The 18,801-nt window shown below is 31.8% G+C and overlaps 2 protein-coding genes, 1 long non-coding RNA gene and 1 pseudogene across 3 annotated transcripts; 2 read left to right on the top strand and 2 right to left on the bottom strand.

The window, feature by feature from the left end:
• Positions 1–3,435: 3,435 nt before the first annotated feature.
• Positions 3,436–5,735, top strand: LOC120073098 (methyltransferase). Its single transcript, XM_039025714.2, has one exon. The coding sequence runs from the start codon at positions 3,965–3,967 to the stop codon at positions 5,528–5,530; it is 1,566 nt and encodes a 521-aa protein (XP_038881642.1). The 5' UTR covers positions 3,436–3,964; the 3' UTR covers positions 5,531–5,735.
• A 1,304-nt stretch (positions 5,736–7,039) lies between these two features.
• LOC120073099 (Protein phosphatase 2C family protein) lies at positions 7,040–9,666 on the top strand. Its single transcript, XM_039025715.2, has 5 exons — positions 7,040–7,619; positions 7,762–8,091; positions 8,181–8,298; positions 8,622–8,845; positions 8,946–9,666. Exons 1-5 carry the CDS (start codon positions 7,407–7,409, stop codon positions 9,399–9,401), a joined length of 1,341 nt encoding a protein of 446 aa, XP_038881643.1. The 5' UTR covers positions 7,040–7,406; the 3' UTR covers positions 9,402–9,666.
• Positions 8,360–9,072, bottom strand: LOC120073100 (uncharacterized). The gene is made up of 2 exons (XR_005480674.2): positions 8,933–9,072; positions 8,360–8,793 (listed from the first exon to the last, which is right to left on the bottom strand). It is a non-coding gene; the product is annotated as an uncharacterized LOC120073100 (long non-coding RNA).
• Positions 9,667–10,614: 948 nt separating the features above from the next.
• Positions 10,615–13,094, bottom strand: LOC150037375 (uncharacterized; annotated as a pseudogene).
• Between the last annotated feature and the right edge of the window lie 5,707 nt (positions 13,095–18,801).

Here is an 18,801-nt window from a genome sequence, read left to right as displayed (position 1 = left end):
TCCTTCTTCTTCTTCTTCTTCTTCTTCTTCTTCTTTTCTTTTTTTTTTTACATGAAATGGCAAATCTAAAAATTTCCCAATTGATAGATAATTCATAAATGTTGAAATGATTAGAAAAGAGAATTTCCAATCTTCTTCTTTTCTCCCCCATGCCTTCCTGTCTGAAACTACCACCAAAAGAAAGGGCTCTCATCAATCAACTCATGTCCACTTCCAAATGGACCTACAACACATCCATTTCCAAATCATATTCCTCTTTTCTTTTTTAGTAATTTTCCAAAATTGCCCCTCAAAATGAGCTGTTTGATTTTGATGTATGTTGGTTAGTTATTTCAAATCTTAATTAATAAGCTATAAAACCCATCTCTTAGTTTTCTTCTTCAACTAAACCCCATGTGCTAAAACTAGACACATTCCACTGTTTCATTCCCCATTTGTAATCTCTAAGCCTCTACTTTCTCTGCCTTTTTCTTTCCCAACTCCAAAAATGACAAAAACTCATTATTCTTTCTATTCCCTAGTTTGGTTCACATCTTTTTAGGGTACCCACTCCATTTTGGGTTTCTTTCTTTCACTAAATTAACCAAACTATCTTAAAATCATAATAAACCACTTTTTATTATCGTAAAAATACTATTTCAAAACCTTCAATTAACTACCGTCAACATTATTTCAAAATTTTTAAAAATTTTGATTAAATTTGAATATGTATAAAGTAATGAAAAACAATTCAAAGATAAGAACAAATTTGAAATTTGATTAGATAAAATGAAAATTGATAATATATGGAAATTTAAAATATAAATTTAGAAGAAAAATTTGGATATTTAATTAAAGTGAGATTAATTTGAAAAGTGGTTAAACAAATCTAAATTAATAATAAAATTTGCAAATTATGTTAATACATGAGAAAATTAGGAGGACAATTGTTCTTGAAGAAAATCGGCAATTACCTCGTATACGGAACTGGACCTTGTTTATGATTTTACACTTACCATGTATTTGTATCAATAACAACTACAGACAGAGCAAATCAAGATTTAAAATTTTTTTGTCATGTGCATGTCACGTGAGTACCCAAACATTATAGTTAATCGTAGGTTATAATAGTTAGAAACACTAACTATTATAATTGGAGCCCAAACATGGAGTAGACTATAATAGCCCACTCTACCCATTTGAAGTTGAGGCCGAAACACTCCTTAAAAATTTACAAGTATCAATTTAAAAATCTTTTATTAGGATTTCAATTTTAAATTTGGTGTTCCATGAATTTTTCACAAGTGTACAAGGACTTGTTTTGATTGACTTTCTAAAGGTAAAAAACACTTTTTTTTTTTTAGTATTTAGAAAATCAAATGAAGCATAATTCAATTGACATATGAGTATGTTAGAAATAATGAGGTTTATATTCCGAATTTCCCTTATCTTCAATTATACTAAAAAAAAGTATCAAGAATCACTTTAGAAAAAAAAAATGTATTAATTTGTACCCTTATGTTTGTAATGCTATATTCTACCAATTATAAAATAGAATGAAAACTTAAATTATGACTCAGTAATTTTACATTCAGAGTTTATTTATTGACTTTTTAAGTGTTTAGAAAAGTATTTTTAAACGGAGAAAAAATATGTGGTTTTAAACACTTAAAAATCAATCCAAACGTATCTTGAGATTTAGGTTCCTTAATAAAGATGGAAGAATGGGAGACTGGTTTTATCCACTATCAATAAATTACATGTAATCATTTGATTTTTTTTTAAAATTAAGTCTATTTCTACTCAATTTCTTATTATTATTTATGCTTTTTTAAATAAAAGAATGAAAAATAAAGATAAACTTTTCAAAACTACTTTTTTAATTTTTAGCTTGATTTTAAAAATATTGGTAGAAAGTAGATAATAAAGAAAAGAAACTTAGATGTAGAAGGGAAGCGTAGAGGCATCATTTTCAAAAAAACAAAAAAGAAAAAAAGAAAATAGTTATAAAAAAAGAGATCGTAATTATATTGATTATAACCTATTGATTATAAGTTGTAAGATATATTGGCTACTAGAAATTATACTTTCAGCAATATATGTAGTGATGTTTTTTTCACTGTGTTGCTAAAAAATCGTCGCTAAATATCAAATTTCTTGTAGCGTTAGAATTCTCTTATTGGTATTTTGGTAATTATATTTTCTTTTAAGATAAATGACTGTCTCAATTTGTGGCTAACCCTTCTTTCTCACTCCATATAATATTGTAGGGACACCAAAAAGAAAATTTAAAAATATTACTTCAAATGAAGTTGAACTTAAAAAACAACAGAATATAATAATTGGAGGTTATACCAAGAGTTTTGTATGGATGTGTAGCAAGATGATGAGGGAATATTAGGGAAATATTTTCTTTAAGAAAAAAAATAAAGCAAATGTGTAATTTCCTTCATTAACAAATGAAAAGTTATTGTACTCACCAATTACAATATTATCTCCAAAAAATAAAGTCAAAGGTTTCAATTTTTACTTCTTCAACTATTTAAAAATATATATATTTATTAAAAAAAAAAGTTATTGTGATAGTTTATTACTTGGCTACTAATGGTATTAGCCCAAAGCTAGTTATTTAAGAAGCTAATTAACTTTGTTGTGAGGACCAAATTTTGTATTTTAGGTTCGATTTGATGATCATTTGACTTTTTATTTTAAATATTAGATTTATAAATCAAGTGAATACTAAAAAAAAAAAATGAAAGAATGAAAAGAAAACTAGTTTCTTTTAAAATTTGATTAAGAATTAAAACGTTTTCTTAGAAAAGGTAAAAGCTATGATAAGAAAATTGGAAGGAAACAAAATAAGTATAAACTTAAAACAAAATTGTTATGTAATAGGGCCTTAATAATTTAAATCTAATTTTTAGTCCTTAAAGTTCTAAAATCTCTATTTTAGTTTCAATTTTTATATTTTGATAATTTGTTTCATTTTAATTTCTATAAAATAATTTCTAATTCTTACTATGGTTTGAGTGTGTATGTTTAAAGTGTTAAGGTGATCATTGAAAAACAAATAGATTGAATATCCATTAGTATTGATAACATAATGGATATTAGATGAAAAGAAGATAGTCGCAATGACTAAAATATATAATTTTTCAAGAAACATTCAATGTTCAATATCTAAAATACTTATTTTAATGACCAAAATAAAATTTACATGTATTAAAATGGGTGTTTGGATAAAATTTCTAAGTAATATTTTTTAAATCCAGAATATTGGGTAATCAAAATATATTTTGAAAAAATATTAACTTTTTTGAAGAATCCCTTTAAATTTAATTGTCAAAAAGTTATTCCAAAGTGATTGAACAAGAATCACTTTAAAATCAGTTTATAGTGATTTATCATCTGTAGAATCACCTTTAAATATAGTAAAATCAAACAACATATGACTAAAATTATTTTGTTAATCAAACATATAAGTATTTTAATTAAAAAATGAGGATTTATTGAAAGTAGTAACTTATTATTTATCGTTTTTTTCTTAAATAGAATTTTGGAATTTTGCTTAGAAAAGCCAAAAGCATCTTCACTTTCATGTTCCATTCTCATTCTATCAGCTTCCTATCCACATGGTGACCGGCTGATCCGGTTGCCCACTCTCCATTATCTTCACCGTCGACCTTCCGATTCCATTTTCATCTCCTTTTTCCACACACCAAAGACAACCACCACGGCCGCCGTCGCCTCTTTCTCACTACAATTCCTTTAAATTTCTTCCCGTCGATCATGACTTCCCATTTCTCCTTCCTCCATTTTCCAATCTCCACCGCCGCCGGAGCTTCAGTCAAAGCCCTAATCGGAGCCAACCACACCTCCTCCAGATTCTGCTCACGCTAAATCTTCTTCAGTTCATCACACTGCCTTATCTTCTCCAATCCTTTGTTTGTATTTCCTCTGTACTAGTAGAGCTTAAGTGGGATATATGGGATCCATGTCAGGGAAGTTCGCTTCTCTGAGAAACCTTCTGGTCCGAGTGCTTCTCTTCTCTATTCTTGTGATTGTCGGTCGATTCGCCTATATTGTGACCATTGCCGGAGAATCTTGTAGCATCGGCGACTTCTGTTTCTTCTCTTTGCCTGAAAATTTCAATTTCATGATCGCCGGCGGCGGTGGTCGTGCCGGAAGTGCGGCTTTGTTCACGGACAATGCCGATCCTCGCGTCATCGGGCCTCCTCGTCCGGATCTGTATTCGAGTGAAGACTGGATCAAGACCGTCCAGTTTTACTCCTCCGTTTTCCAAGATCTCATTACCGAGGGCTACTTATCCCCCAATTCGAAATCGTTGTGCATTGAAACCCCTGGCGGAGCTGATGTGTCGGCTTTGAAGGAGATCGGCGTTTCGGATTCGGTCGGGATTTTCAAGAAGGCGTCGAAGCCTCTTGTGATTAAGGGCGAGGCTCATCGGATTCCATTCGAGGGTAATACCTTTGACTTCGTGTTCTCCGGCGGAGGTCGATTGGATATTTCCCGTCGGCCGCATGATTTTGCTTCGGAGATTGCTCGGATACTGAAACCCGAAGGGTTTGCGGTGGTCCATGTGAGTGCTAAAGATACGTATAGTTTCAATTCATTTGTTGATTTATTCAATTGCTGCAAGATACTTAAATCAAAAGATATAGATATTGTTCTTCCATCAATGCCTTTTACTCGTGAATATGTATTGAAGAAAGAGTATAGAATTCTGGAAAATGGGTTGCAGAAACTGGATGGAAATGGAGATGGAGATTTTTACAAGAATTGCTCTGTTCCTGGGTATAAGCTAGCTTTGGTACGAAATGCTGAGCCACTGATATTGGAGGAGCCATTGAAGCCATGGTTAACTTTAAAGAGAAATATACAGAACATCAAGTATTTGCCATCAATGGCCGAAATTAGCTTCAAAAATAGGTATGTCTATGTGGATGTTGGAGCTAGAAGTTACGGCTCCAGCATTGGGAGTTGGTTCAAAAAGCAATATCCAAAGCAGAACAAAACCTTTGAAGTTTATGCCATTGAAGCTGATCAAACCTTTCATGAACAGTATAAATCAAAGAAAGGAGTGACATTGTTGCCTTATGCTGCTTGGGTGAGGAATGAGACATTGGCTTTTGAGATCAACAAAGACCCAGCTCAGGAGAAGGAAGATAAAGGAGGCAGCAGAGGGATGGGCAGGATTCAACCGGTCCAATCTTCGAGCAAGTTCGATGGTGAGGTGAATCAGATTCAAGGGTTTGATTTTGCCAATTGGTTGAAGAACACAGTATCAGAAAAGGATTTCGTGGTGTTGAAGATGGACGTGGAAGGAACCGAGTTTGAATTGATTCCGAGACTCTTTGAGACGGGAGCGATTTGTTTGATAGATGAGATGTTTCTTGAATGTCATTACAATAGGTGGCAGAGGTGTTGTCCTGGGCAAAGGAGTACAAAGTATGAGAAAACATATTCTCAATGCATAGATTTATTAGCATCTCTCAGACAAAGTGGAGTTCTGGTTCACCAATGGTGGTAAACAACAAAACATATAATACAATTCTTTTGGATAACATTTTTTTCAAATTGTATCTCATTTTACACAACACCCCACCCCACCCCCCCAAGAAAGCTGTTGTTAACTTCATTATTGCCAAGCATCACATTGTTTTTGTTTTAAGATTAAGTTGCAAGTGTAAAAGTTGTTCTTATTTTTATACAAAATCCCCCAGTTGGTGTCTTAACGTTCTGTGTGTGTCTTCTTCTGCCATGTTTTTTTTCTTCAGCTGTAGCCATGGAAATGTACCTTGACAAGATTTGTTCCATAGGTTATTCAACTGTATTATGGCCTAATAGGTTATTCAACTGTATTATGGCCTAGTATCAACAGCTTGGATTAGTCCAATTCCAGCCAGAAATGATAGTGCTTGGCCTGCACCTATTGCCCATTTTCTATTTATTCAAATGGGATGGATGGAAAATTGGCTACTTAGATATTTGACTTGTCAAACTAACATTACAGGTAATATTCTTGGGAAATGTTTCCCATCTTCGAGACGCCTTTTTTTAGAAAATTTGTTGAGATAGTTTTTTTTTTATCTTATTGATTGTTTGAACTTTCTCCGTGTAATATCCGAAGGATTAACACCAAGATTCTACAAATTTTTCAAATATTATATAATCTTTCCAAATCTTATTCCAAGTCATCTTTTTCAATTTATCTTTTGCCCAATTTTTTCTATAATTATATGAATTTTCAAATTTCTAAATAGATTTATCAATTATCAAAATCTTGTTGTGAGAATTCGTCGAGAAAATCTAATTATATAAAATCTCAGTGTTAATCATGTCTAAAATTTTATCAAAAAAGCTCAAAACATTCGATGGGATGAAAAAGCCAATTTTTTATCTAAATTTTGGTGGTCCATCTCAATCAAGATGAACTGAAAAAAAATTATTTCAACAAATTTTCTGTTTTCCTTCAACTGAGGATGAAACTTCTCTCTCAACCATGTCCCGACTTCAATTTCTGAAAACTTAATAAACTTAAATGAATACATGCTTTGTGAGTCATAAAATTATAAGAACCTATCACTTGAAACTGAATTATAATTTATATAACATTATAGTTCATTTAGAAGTTGCATTTTTAAAACTTTTTTCTATTGAAATTCTCTCTACTATAGGATGAATATGTCTATATTGGACTATTAGTCAATTTCAATCGAGATTGTTGAATCATTTATTAGGTCAGAGGTTATGCGGGGTTGGGGTTAATTGGAACAGTAAGATGATAATTTGATGATAAACATCAAAGTCACATCATAATTAAAAATAATTCCAAAATGATGAAGAAACTAAGCACCATTAATCACAAACTTGGAATAATTAAATGGATGGTAATCCATTTCATTTGCATTGGTTTTTTACGAAGAGTTGACAAACCATCCACCCAATGGAAGTGGCACAAATTCACATCCACCATAAAAAAAGCACCTTTTTGGTTAAGTGATTCTTCAACTATCAGATTCATTTCCGTAAATAAATGTGGGGGGGTGGGGGGTGCAATGAAAGAAGAACAAACCCACTAAACACAAATGTCAACAAGAGACCCATTGTGGTAAGATACCACCCTTGATTTTCTAAATATAATTCTGTTTGTTGAAATTCCCATATTCTCATCCTAACAACATTTTTTCAATTCATCATCTCTCTCCAATTGTGTATTAATTCAATTCTCTCTCCTTTCCTCCTCTTCTCTGTCTCTGCTTCCCTTGGGTCCAGAATCAGAGAAAGACCCAATATTTCTTCACTTTAATGCAATTTTCTTTCCCAGAAATTTTGTGGGTATTTGATATCTTGTGGTGGGACAAATTCCTTTTTGAGATTGCCCTAGTAGGGGGGTCGTCTCAGAAATGGGAGCCTGTTGTACAAAAGATTACATGTATGGAGGAGGGTATATGACCTATGATAAAGATGAGAGAGATTCCAATGGCGCTGACGGAGAAGAGGTTCGACGTGGTGACGATGGCGCCACCATTCGACTCCGTGGATCCTCTGTGTTCACATCAATGTTCACTCAACGAGGAAGAAAAGGAATCAATCAAGATGCAATGACAGTTTGGGAGGTAAAAAAACAAAAGAATAACTCTCTGGTATTTTGTTTGTTTTCCCTCACAATTTGATTTTATGGATGATCTGCAAAAGGATTCATTTGTGATATATGATTTGTGTCAACGTATTCAAAGAAAGTTGAATCAAAACTTACAGGATTTCTCAGGGGAGAAAGATTTGGTGTTTTGTGGAGTTTTTGATGGTCATGGTCCATCTGGTCATAGGGTTGCTCGCCATGCACGAGACGTGTTTCCCACGAAGCTCGCCAAAGCAATCAAGAAGCAGCTATCTCAACCTGAAAATGGGGTGGTTTCTGAAGCTTTTGTTGAACCAGATAACAATGGTGGAAACCAACGAAATCGATTGGTTTCGAAATGGGAAGCTGCTCTTGAAGAATCTTTCAAAGAATTTGATCAAGAACTCAGCTTGGATTCATCTATTGATTGTTTCTGTAGTGGAACAACAGCCGTGACCATTATCAAACAGGTGAATTTCCTGGCTACGTTTTTCCAAATTTCCTAGAAATTTTAAAATGAAAAAACCCCATTCAATCCCTTGACCATTTTGATCATCAGGGAGAAAATTTGGTGGTTGCAAACTTAGGTGACTCCCGGGCGGTTCTATGCACCAGAGGAGACAAACATCAACAAATTCCTATCCAATTAACAGTTGACCAGAAACCAAATATTCCATGTGGGTATTGTTCATTCCACATCAATCAACTCTTTCTTATCAATTTGAGATAACACTAATGATAGCAACAAAGGAATTGACAATTAACAGTTGACCACAAACCAAATATTCCATGTGGGTATTGTTTATTCCACGCATCAATCAACTCTATCTTATCGATTTGAGATAACACAATTGATAGCAACAAAGGAATGAACAATTTAGCAAGAAAATTTTAGTTCATCCATTGAGGAGATTAAGCTATAGCTTGGCTTTAGATATCTATTCATTCAATCTATCTATCAACCCATCATCTTCATTCTTATGTTTTCAATGTGAATCAGGCGAAGCAGAAAGAATAAAGAATTGCCAAGGCAGAATCATAGCAGAAAAAGAAGAACCAGATATATACAGAGTATGGGTACCAGATGCAGATTACCCAGGTCTAGCCATGTCAAGATCTTTGGGAGACTTTTGCCTTAAGGATTACGGTCTCATCTCAACCCCTCAAGTTTCCTACAGAAAGCTCACCAGAAAAGACGAGTTCATCGTTATAGCAACAGATGGGGTTAGTTAAAACAAGATAAAAAGAAACCCCCAATTTCCAAAACCCTAAAAAGTTTCTCCATTAATAACGTTAATTATTGAACCGTACCACGAAATTGCAGATATGGGATGTGTTGACAAACAAGCAAGTGATCAACATAGTTGCTTCAGCAAGGAATCGGTCCATGGCAGCGAAATTAGTAGTGAAACTAGCAGTTCGAGAATGGAAACGGCGATTTCCAGGGTCGATGATCGATGACTGTGCAGTGATTTGCTTGTTCTTCAAGAACCCACCATTGTTAACGAAATCAATGACGAGTGTGGGGCGGAGGAATGTGAGAAGCCATCCAGAACTTACGGTTTCAAGAAGCTGTAGATCAATGGGGATTGATAGAAAAAGAGGAAGAGACGAAGAAGAAGGTGGGCCTGTGAAAAGAGATTGCTGTTCAAAGGAAGATCGGAAAGGTGTACAAGGGCTAAGCAGAGCAAATTCACTGACGAGGGCTACTCGATATACGAGGACTTTGAGCCATAATCAGAGAATGGGGAAGTTTTATCATGAAGTTGAAGCACGTTAAAGGGCTTGATGAAAGTCCTCACAGAACCATGAGAACGAAAATGGCAAAACCAAGTGGCCACAAGAAGAAGAACCAAGCTCTCTTCTCTCTTCGTTTGTTTTTTAATCTTGTTTTGTTGGTATCAGAAGAGTTTAGAAGAAACAAAAATATTGGCAACCTCTTCCATAATGCATCTATATATAAATATATATATATTTTTTTCTTTTGGGTTGAAAATAATGTAAATTTCGATTTTATGTTATATAAAATTTGTTTATTTTTATTATTTTGAGAATACAAAAACGCACACAAAAAAACAACATTGGAAAGGAATAACAAGTTCTTTGTGTGGACCAAGATCAACTTGATATCTTCTTCTGAAGTGCCCGATTTACAGAGACTATGAGATTCAACTAAGAAACTGATTAATGGACCATAAACCCTCTTCACTTGCCATTGTGATGTAGCAAAATCCATGCACTACCACTCTTATGAACATCCTCTCTCCATGTTGCATCGCAGGACAAAGTATGCACGCACCTTCAAGAAGAATACATGCCACCCTTTCATGTCTAAGAGAAAGGGCTTCCTACTCCCGGATCCTAGTTTGAATGCAATCGCCATTGTCAACTCTCCACCTATATCCTTTTTCAAAATTATAATAATAATAGAGTAGCTATCATTTGTATTCTTTAGGGGCCGTTTGGATTGAGGAAATTGCTTGGAATTAAGGATTACTATGTTTGGCTAGTACATCATGTGTTTGGTATTGCATGGAAATATTATTAGATCACCCAAGTATGTTATTTTTGTTTAAATCGTGTCGTCACTTTCAAAATTTTGTGTAATTATAAAGCATATAACTAATTAAAAAACTTGCCTTAATTGATTTTAAATAATTAATTTGTGTAGTTTTATTTTTATTATGTAACTATTAAAAACAACCTCAACTACATTATATTTTATTTCAAAAATTAAATATAACCAATATCAAAGTATAAATACTAGTAGACAAAATAAGCATTTAGATTATGTCAATATTCGTAGTTACAAACAAGAGTACAGTGCAACATTCATTCAAAATGAGAATACTTAGCAAGCACTAACATGCTAGCTCAAAATAAGGAGTACACATCATTTGATAAGGACACCAATATATATATACATAATTGCCCATGTATAATATGTTATAAAGTCTAGTATTACATAGAAGATACTACAATATTCCCACAGTTTAAGAATGAACGTCTTCTTGCAAAACCTCCATTATGAATTCATATCTTTCATCATGTGGAAGATTGAAGACATAATCAATCTGAGATTGGTCTTTAGTGATAATCTTACCCGCTCTCACCCTTTGTTGAACACTTAATCCATCTACCTTTCTAATTTCACTAACTAATGAGTTTCGACGTGTTTCTCTTGTAGACTCTCGTTTAGCTACCTGTCGATAAAACATAACAATTTCTTGAATGTTATCATTAGCGCTTAAGAGATGACTGCTCATAACATTCTCAAGACCATTCACTACCATCACCAATGGGTCCCTACTTCTTGCTCTTTTTTTACTAGACCTATTTGATGTATGTGCACTAGATTGTATATTTGTTGCCGTTTCACTCATTGAAGTAGGTCCATCCACTTCTTCCCCTCCAACTATTGGTGGATCAGACACATAAAAACCATCAATTTCTTTCCAAAGATCATTGTTGTCCATTTCTCGCTCTACTACTTCAAACATGTCAGCTGAACCTTCTGCACCAAGTCCATTGGCTCTATCTTTTCCAAAAATAATGGCTAACTATTCGTAGAACGGAAAAGAATTGTTTCTCAGTCCTTTTGCATTTGGATGACTCTGTGAAAACAAATATAAATCAACTTTTAATACATTTCAACAATAACATGATAACAATACACTAGCAATAAAAAATCTACATTTACCTTTACCCATGCATCAAATATATCTTTTTTTACTTCTATACACTTTTCTTTATCATTTCATCCGAAGCCACTACAATTTGGGCCTAACATTTTAGTTATTGCGTTGTACTGCTTTTTCAACAATTTAACTCTAGACTCTATGTGTGGTTGAGCCTTAACTTCACAATTATGAATTTTTTTCAACCATCCATTTCTCTATTTGATTGAGAAATCCTGGTTTGAAAGTACCATTATCAGCCTTCCATTTGCCAATGTTAGATAACTCCAATAAGCATTCTACTAATTGCTCATCTTCTATCTTACTCTACATGTGTTTTGACCTACTTGAACCAGTTGTAGATTGTTTATTGACATCCATATCTATGATTCACATCACATATTAGACTATTAAAACTCAAAACTTCACATATAACATAGTATGAAAATCAAAAACATACATCATATATCATAATTATGAAATAAGTAGCAGTATAGTAGTTCATAGTGTTTCATAAAAGCTTATAACAAGGTGCATATTTAAATCATAATAATACATCCTAGTATTAATATCTAATGCCCCTCCACTCCTCAAACATCTCAATTGCTATGTTATCACTCCAATTTGTCCATTCATTTGAACTCTCAACATGTGTTATTCAATCACTATCCATGTCAAAAATATTTGAACGAGTGTCTCTGACTTCATCTTCTTTTGACGGATCTACAGGCATTTCTCTTCTTTATAAGATTATGAATGAGACACAAGTTGCAATAATGTGACATTGAACTTTTACTGGATAATAAGATTTCCCTCGAAGAGTAGCCCATCGACCTTTTAATAGCCCAAATGCTCGTTCTATTACATTTCTTGCATATGAATGCTTCATATTAAAAAATTCAGCTGGAGTTCTTGGTTGGTATCATTGCATCCAATCATTTAAATGATATCATTGTCCTCTGTAAGAAGCCAAAAATCCTTCACCATTTGTATAGCTAGCATCATATAGATAGTAACAACCTAAATATACCAACTGAATACATGAGAATGTATGTACAAAGTGTTTCTAATTCAAACTACATACCAATCCTAATATCATACATGTTACCTTTCGAAATCTTTAATCCATTCCTCCTGGATACAACATCTCGTAAAACTCTTGAGTCAAAAGCTGAACCTTCCCATCCAAGTAAAACATAGATAAATTGCATATCTTGGGAGCAAACTCCTAAGACATTAGTAGCAATTTCATTCTTCCCGGTTTGTACCTAGGTCTATCGAGAATACCCACATTGACTTTAATGTAGGTTCCAACTAGTGCACCTAGACAATTCTACATACAAAGAAGACTCTAAATTAATTAAACCACCTACTAATATTTAAACATGAGTAAAACTATAAAACAAAAATTACCTTAAATCACTCCCATTTTTTATCCCAGCAGTTGGCAAGAATAGGCTTAGGATGTTTAAGTAATGACTCAAGTAGTCGTATCACAAAGTTCAGAACTATATTAAAATGTCTACTAATTGTTTCTTCTGAACGCATAAAATGTCGACGTATAACTCTATTTTTAATGTCATGTGCAAGGATATGTAAAAATATTGCAACCATTTCCTCAACTTCTACATGTGTCGTACCTCTTAATTTGTCAGTTGCTTTAAGCATATGACATAATATAGTAAAACATCTCCTATTCATTTGTGTTGTCTCGAAACATGTTAAATCACTCTCATGTATAGACGAAAAAAGTTTAATTGTCTAATTTGATGCCTATAAAAAGAACTTCCACTCATAATTTTGTTACGTGTTTATCCTTTATACAATAGTATTACTACCAATAGAAAAGATGTTTTAATTGCTTGTTTTATTGTCTCTAAATATGACAAGACAATAAGACTTTGTTATTCAGGAGCTGAATATATGTCAATTCATATCTGCATGATGAATGAAATGTTTTATCCCATCATTAGTTAATTATAATAAACAATTCTTAGAAATAAATCACAATGTAGCAAATCAACTCATTCAATACATCAAAAGAGAACAAAAAAAAACGTGCAGAATGAATATGATCCTAGTTACTTCAATTTAAACAATTAAGAAAAGTCAAAGAAAAAAGGTAAAATCAAATAACTCATCAAACATATCTTAAATTTCACAAAACCAAAGCCCAACCGAATTAGATAAGAAATCGAACAAACTCCACCAAATAAACTAATGAAAGTGATGCAATAATTATATTATGACAGCAATAGATAAAATGACAAAGGCAATTCATGGTTGCCAAAATTCTGTGGTCACTCTCTTGCTTGGGAAGAGCAAGGTTTTAAAGTTAAACCATACATTTTAGTATTTATATTTTTTGAGTTCTAATAATAAGTGAAGTGGTAGTTTGAATATTTTGATCGCTTAATCAATAGTATATGTCTTAATTAATTGAATTGTGTTTTTTTTTTTAGTACTTTAATTTTGGAATTGGTTGCACAAATAACGATCGGACTCAAAATAATAAAACATATAGAACAAGGATAAACATGTTAGGGTTATATTACAAAATTAGCGTCAAATATCATTGATAACAGCTATCAGTGATAACTATATAGGTAAATGACCAAAAAGTCCACACACAACCCACTATTTTCCGCTTCTTCTTCTTCTGGTTTTCTCAAATTGAAAACTATCCCTGATAGCAATTATCAATGATAGCAACTGATAAGCTATCAGTGATAGTTACTGATAGCTACTATCAGTTGCTATCATTGATAGCTACTATTGGCCGATAGCTTTCAATCTTAGAAATATTAATACAACCTTAAAATAGAAATACTTGAAATATATCATTTTAATTTGCTATAAATTTTCAATGGCTATCATTAATACACTTGATCAATTGGAATCAAACTTGAAATATTAATACCTAAGGCTGTCAATGGATATCAATGATAGACTTTTATAAGAAGTTCTCAACTTTTGAAAGGAAACTATCATCTTTCAAAGATTAACATTTAAAATTTTAAGTGATAGAAGTCTATGTATAAGAGGTCTATAAGTGACTGTCTCTAATATTTATCTAAGTCATATCACCAATATCATTAATATCATTCATTTTATTGATATATACCTAAGTCATATCACTAATAGCTTCAATCAGTAGCTACCACCAATAACTTTTAGCAGTGACTATCTATGATAGCCTTTCATCAAATGGAATTGACCTTTATATCATTGATATCATCGATATATGGATATCACTTAAGTTCCATCACTGATATCACTGATATCACTTATATCATAGTTATCGGCGATAACTTCTATCATTGATAACATGCTATTTAGAGATAACTTATGTAATTCTTTTTTATCATCAAATAACATGTCATCGTTAATATCTTCTATCACTGATAAACATGCTATTAGTGATAACTTATAAGCATTCCACTTACACTTTAGTTTGAGATTCAACTTTATTAATTAAATTCACTAAGTTGACTATCAATGATATACTTCTATAAGTGGTTATTAACTATTAAAAAATCATCAAAAATTAAGCTATCAATGATAGAAAATATTAGTGGCTATCACGGATAGACTTTCATTTGTTATTTATATTTAATATTTCGTTATAATAATCAAATTTGATGATTGACTTGTTGGTGTTAAGTCACTTATGGGTATTTTCAAGTATTGGGTATGAAACTCAACCTAAAAATGGAAGAAGAAAAAATCGGATAAAGGAAATAAAATTTTTAAAAATAAAATAAAAATAAAGAGAAGAAGCAAAAACGGAGGAGGGAAAGAAAATTTAAAAAAAAAAATCAGAGAAATGAAAGAAATAAAAGAAAAGGGAATAAGCAAAAACCGAAAAAATGAAAGAAAATAAAAAAAAAATAAAAAAAAAGGAAGAAGAAGGAAAGAAAGAAAATAAATAAGGGAAGAAGCAAAAGCCACATAAAAGTGAAAGAAAATAAAAATAAAAAAGGAAAGAAGCAAAAACAAGAAAAAAAATAAAAAGATTAAAAGATTAAAAACAAAATTGAAGAAGGTGTACAACACCACAAGATAAGAAGACAAAATTGAAAATTAGAAAAAATTCAAATGTCAACTAGCCAACATTTCTATATTTGCAAATATTTTAAAAATGTGATATATTTGTAGATTCTTTCCCTGATTTTACTATCTATTAGGGTGTTCAAAAAACTCGATGACCCAAATAAACCAATCAACCCAACCCAAACTACGGTTTGGATTAGGTTATCAACTCATTTGGGTTGGGTTGGATTAAAATACATGAAAATTTCATGGGTTCGGTTGGTTTATGGGTTCGCCTAATATAACCCAAACCCATCAAAACCAACCCGAATTTATTATTAACTTTAAAATATATTTTTTTTTGTTACTTATAACACAATTATTTATACATATATTGATTTTAATTTTATTTAATTCTAATATTTTTTGAATAATTTATTCTTCAACAACTCTTAAAAGTAGTTTCTTTGCATTTTAGAAAGAAAAATTTCACTATATAAATTGAAATTGAGTTGTTAATCTTAATTCAATATATGAAAATAATTAAATTAGATTTTTACATATTTACGTTTTGCTTCTTTTTAGAACAAAATTTTAAATAAATAACTCGATTAACCCGAACCAATCCAACCCAAATATTTCATGGTTGGGTTGGGTTGGGTTCACTTTTTAAATAAGGGTTATTTAGATTGAAGAAATTTACAAACTAAACAATTGGATTGGGTCTAAAAAGTTTTTCAACCCAACCCAACCCAACCCATGAACACCCTTACTATCTATTACAATTATCCTTAATTTTGATATTATTGAACTTTGTACTTCAAATATTAATATTAAAATCAAGTGAGCTTAGCTTAATTGGTTAAAGTATTGATTGACTTTCACAAGTGTTGGAAGTTCAAATCTCTCTATCGCATTATTGGACAAAGAAAATAGATAGATATAAACTTATCTTAGTTTTGTGATAGTTTTCTATAAATTAAATAGTAGAAACTTGTGACGTTACTGATTTGAACTTAACTTAGAATATGTTTGTGAGTGATTCTAAAATAGTTAAAAACACTTTTGTTATTTTAAAATCACTCGAGTATAGTTTTAATAATTCAAAACAAATTTCCATGGAATGAGAATTGCATTTTAAACGTGTAAAATTAAATTAAAATAATTTTGAGTTATTAAAGACATAGTTTGAAGTGATTCTAAATATGAAAAAAGTGATTCATTTACCCTTTTAAAATCACTCTCAAACGTGCACTTAATTTTTATTTATTTTTTTGTATTATATATATATATATATATATATTTATTTATTATTATTATTTTTTATTTTTTTTATTTTTTTGCAAAAGCACAAGTACCAACAATCAACAAAGTCCCTTAAGACCCAACCCTCTCATCATGAATGATGGGTGAATGCATATAAAGAAACGTCTTTTCAAAGCAAAAAACAACCTTGAGAGGAGGCTAAAGTTGCTAAAGCATGAGTAGATTTGTTCTCCTCTATAGGAAAGTGAATAAAATTAACAATATTTACAGAGTTGCCAATAAAAATAATATGCTCAATGAGGATCTAATGCTTGCAAAAGAAGTTTCATCCCTATTAAGAAGTCAAACAACCTCCAATAAATTCCCCAGCAATTGGCAGATTCTCACCAGTCCACTCCCAAAACAAAATTGCTTTCCAGTCTTCCAACAAAGTTTCATCTTCAAACAAGCTCACGTCCCAATGCTTGTGAGTAAATTTACAATATAGGAATAACAGATATTTCTAATTATGCAGAGAATCGGTATTAGATACGTATCTGATACGAATACGTACAGATATGTGGTAGATACGTGTCTGATATGTGATTGAAGTATCTGATTTTTTTTAAGTTTCAAATACGCATATCCCCTTATCTCCTTCCGATTATATGAAGGGGATATGTTAGTCATTTTTTTTTTTCAATTTTAAGCCCAACCCACAACCTATTTTATTTAATCCACTTAAATATAGCAATAAAAAAACAAAATAATATAAAAATAATAAAAAGAGAAAAAGGTAAATAAATATTCTCTCTTACTATCTAAATCACGATTCTCATCCCCTCCCCTTTCATCCTCAACTTCATTCTATAATCTTCATCTTTTACTTCTTCGTTGTCGTCTACTCTAGCCACTGAACTATCACTCGACGTTGTTGGATTTTTTTCTTCTTTTTTAGTTTTCACTCTCTTTTCAAATCTAATTTAATCTAACTTAAAATAAGTATGATAAAAATTAACTGGGCATTATCATAAAAGAAATATATATATGTATAACGTATCCTTAAATGTATATGTATCTTAGTTTTTTTAGAAATTGGCATATCATTATATTCTATAGTATCTGTATCTTGTATCTATTTTTGTGTCTGTGCTTCTTAGTTTACAGCCTCCCAGAAGAGCTCTATCTTTATGATCACGGACAATCTAGCCAAGGCCACCCCTATTGTTTTTTAAGGGATCGAGTCCTACAGTGGATACAAGTGATTACTTTACTTTCAATTTTGTTTTAGAAATTTATAACACATAACAAAAAAAAAATTACATTTATAATGCAATTACAAATTAAGCATCAAAATATATTGTAGAGAGGAAGAAAGGACTCACCTTTGAAGACCGTCTTAAAAAAGAACTAGCATCTTCTTCCTCAACGAACCGATCTTCCACGAATAGTATCGTGTTGCCACCATAGGATCTTTTCTGCTATTATTTTGGTAAGGACCAGTTTTTATATAGATAAAAGAGACTTTAATTTTTTAGAGCTTTTTACATAAAACTCATTGTTGAATGAGAAATTTTAGACTAATCACAAATTACCACATCATTTACTAACTTAATGGCGAAATTCCAAATAATTGAATTTGAGACAAATTAGAAGTTGACATGTGTCCCAAATTAAAGTTGAAGACATAAATTGGTAAATTCAAATTTGGATCAATCACAAATTGACACGTCATTTCTCAAATTAAAGATGAAATTACAAATCATCAAATTTGGGACCAATTAGAAGTTGACATGTATCCCAAATTGAAGTTGAAGACATAAATTGGCGAGTTTCAATGATGCCCGTGTTTTCTTCATGACTGTTGGATTGAAAAAAATTAACTTGGTCCAATTTGATATTTTTATTAAGGCTAAAGTCTAATTAAGGCCAAAAATAGGTATTAATTTGACCCAAGTGTCAAATTAGGCCCAAATCCAATTAATTGAGCCCAAAGGATAGTTCCATGGATCAACCAAACCCAAGCCCACCTGAGAACTCTATAAATAGAGGAGCTCTCCTCATTTGCAGGGGTCAAAAATTTTAGACTCCAAAGAGATTAGAGAGAAATTTTTATAATCAGAAGACTCATTGACTCCTGAAGCTAACAACACTTGAAGATTGAAGTCCTTTGGAGATACAAGCTTTCTTTCAAGACTCCAACTTCAAGAACATCCACAACATCCA

This window comes from Benincasa hispida, chromosome 3 (assembly GCF_027475165.1).
Source record: "Benincasa hispida cultivar pf3 chromosome 3, pf3_genome.v1.1, whole genome shotgun sequence".
Classification (NCBI taxonomy): Eukaryota; Viridiplantae; Streptophyta; class Magnoliopsida; order Cucurbitales; family Cucurbitaceae; genus Benincasa; species Benincasa hispida.
The sequence above is the reverse complement of the archived record's forward strand: the minus strand, read 5'-3'. Positions and strand labels throughout refer to the sequence as shown.

What these genes read in the sequence shown, in the direction of transcription:
- LOC120073099 (XM_039025715.2), top strand. Translation starts at nt 7,407, where the DNA reads ATGGGAGCCTGTTGTACAAAAGATTACATGTATGGAGGAGGGTATATG. An exon ending in ATGCAATGACAGTTTGGGAG is followed by an intron (nt 7,620 to 7,761) that starts GTAAAAAAACAA and finishes CAAAACTTACAG; the next exon opens with GATTTCTCAGGGGAGAAAGA. An exon ending in TCGTTATAGCAACAGATGGG is followed by an intron (nt 8,846 to 8,945) that starts GTTAGTTAAAAC and finishes ACGAAATTGCAG; the next exon opens with ATATGGGATGTGTTGACAAA.
- LOC120073098 (XM_039025714.2), top strand. Translation starts at nt 3,965, where the DNA reads ATGGGATCCATGTCAGGGAAGTTCGCTTCTCTGAGAAACCTTCTGGTC.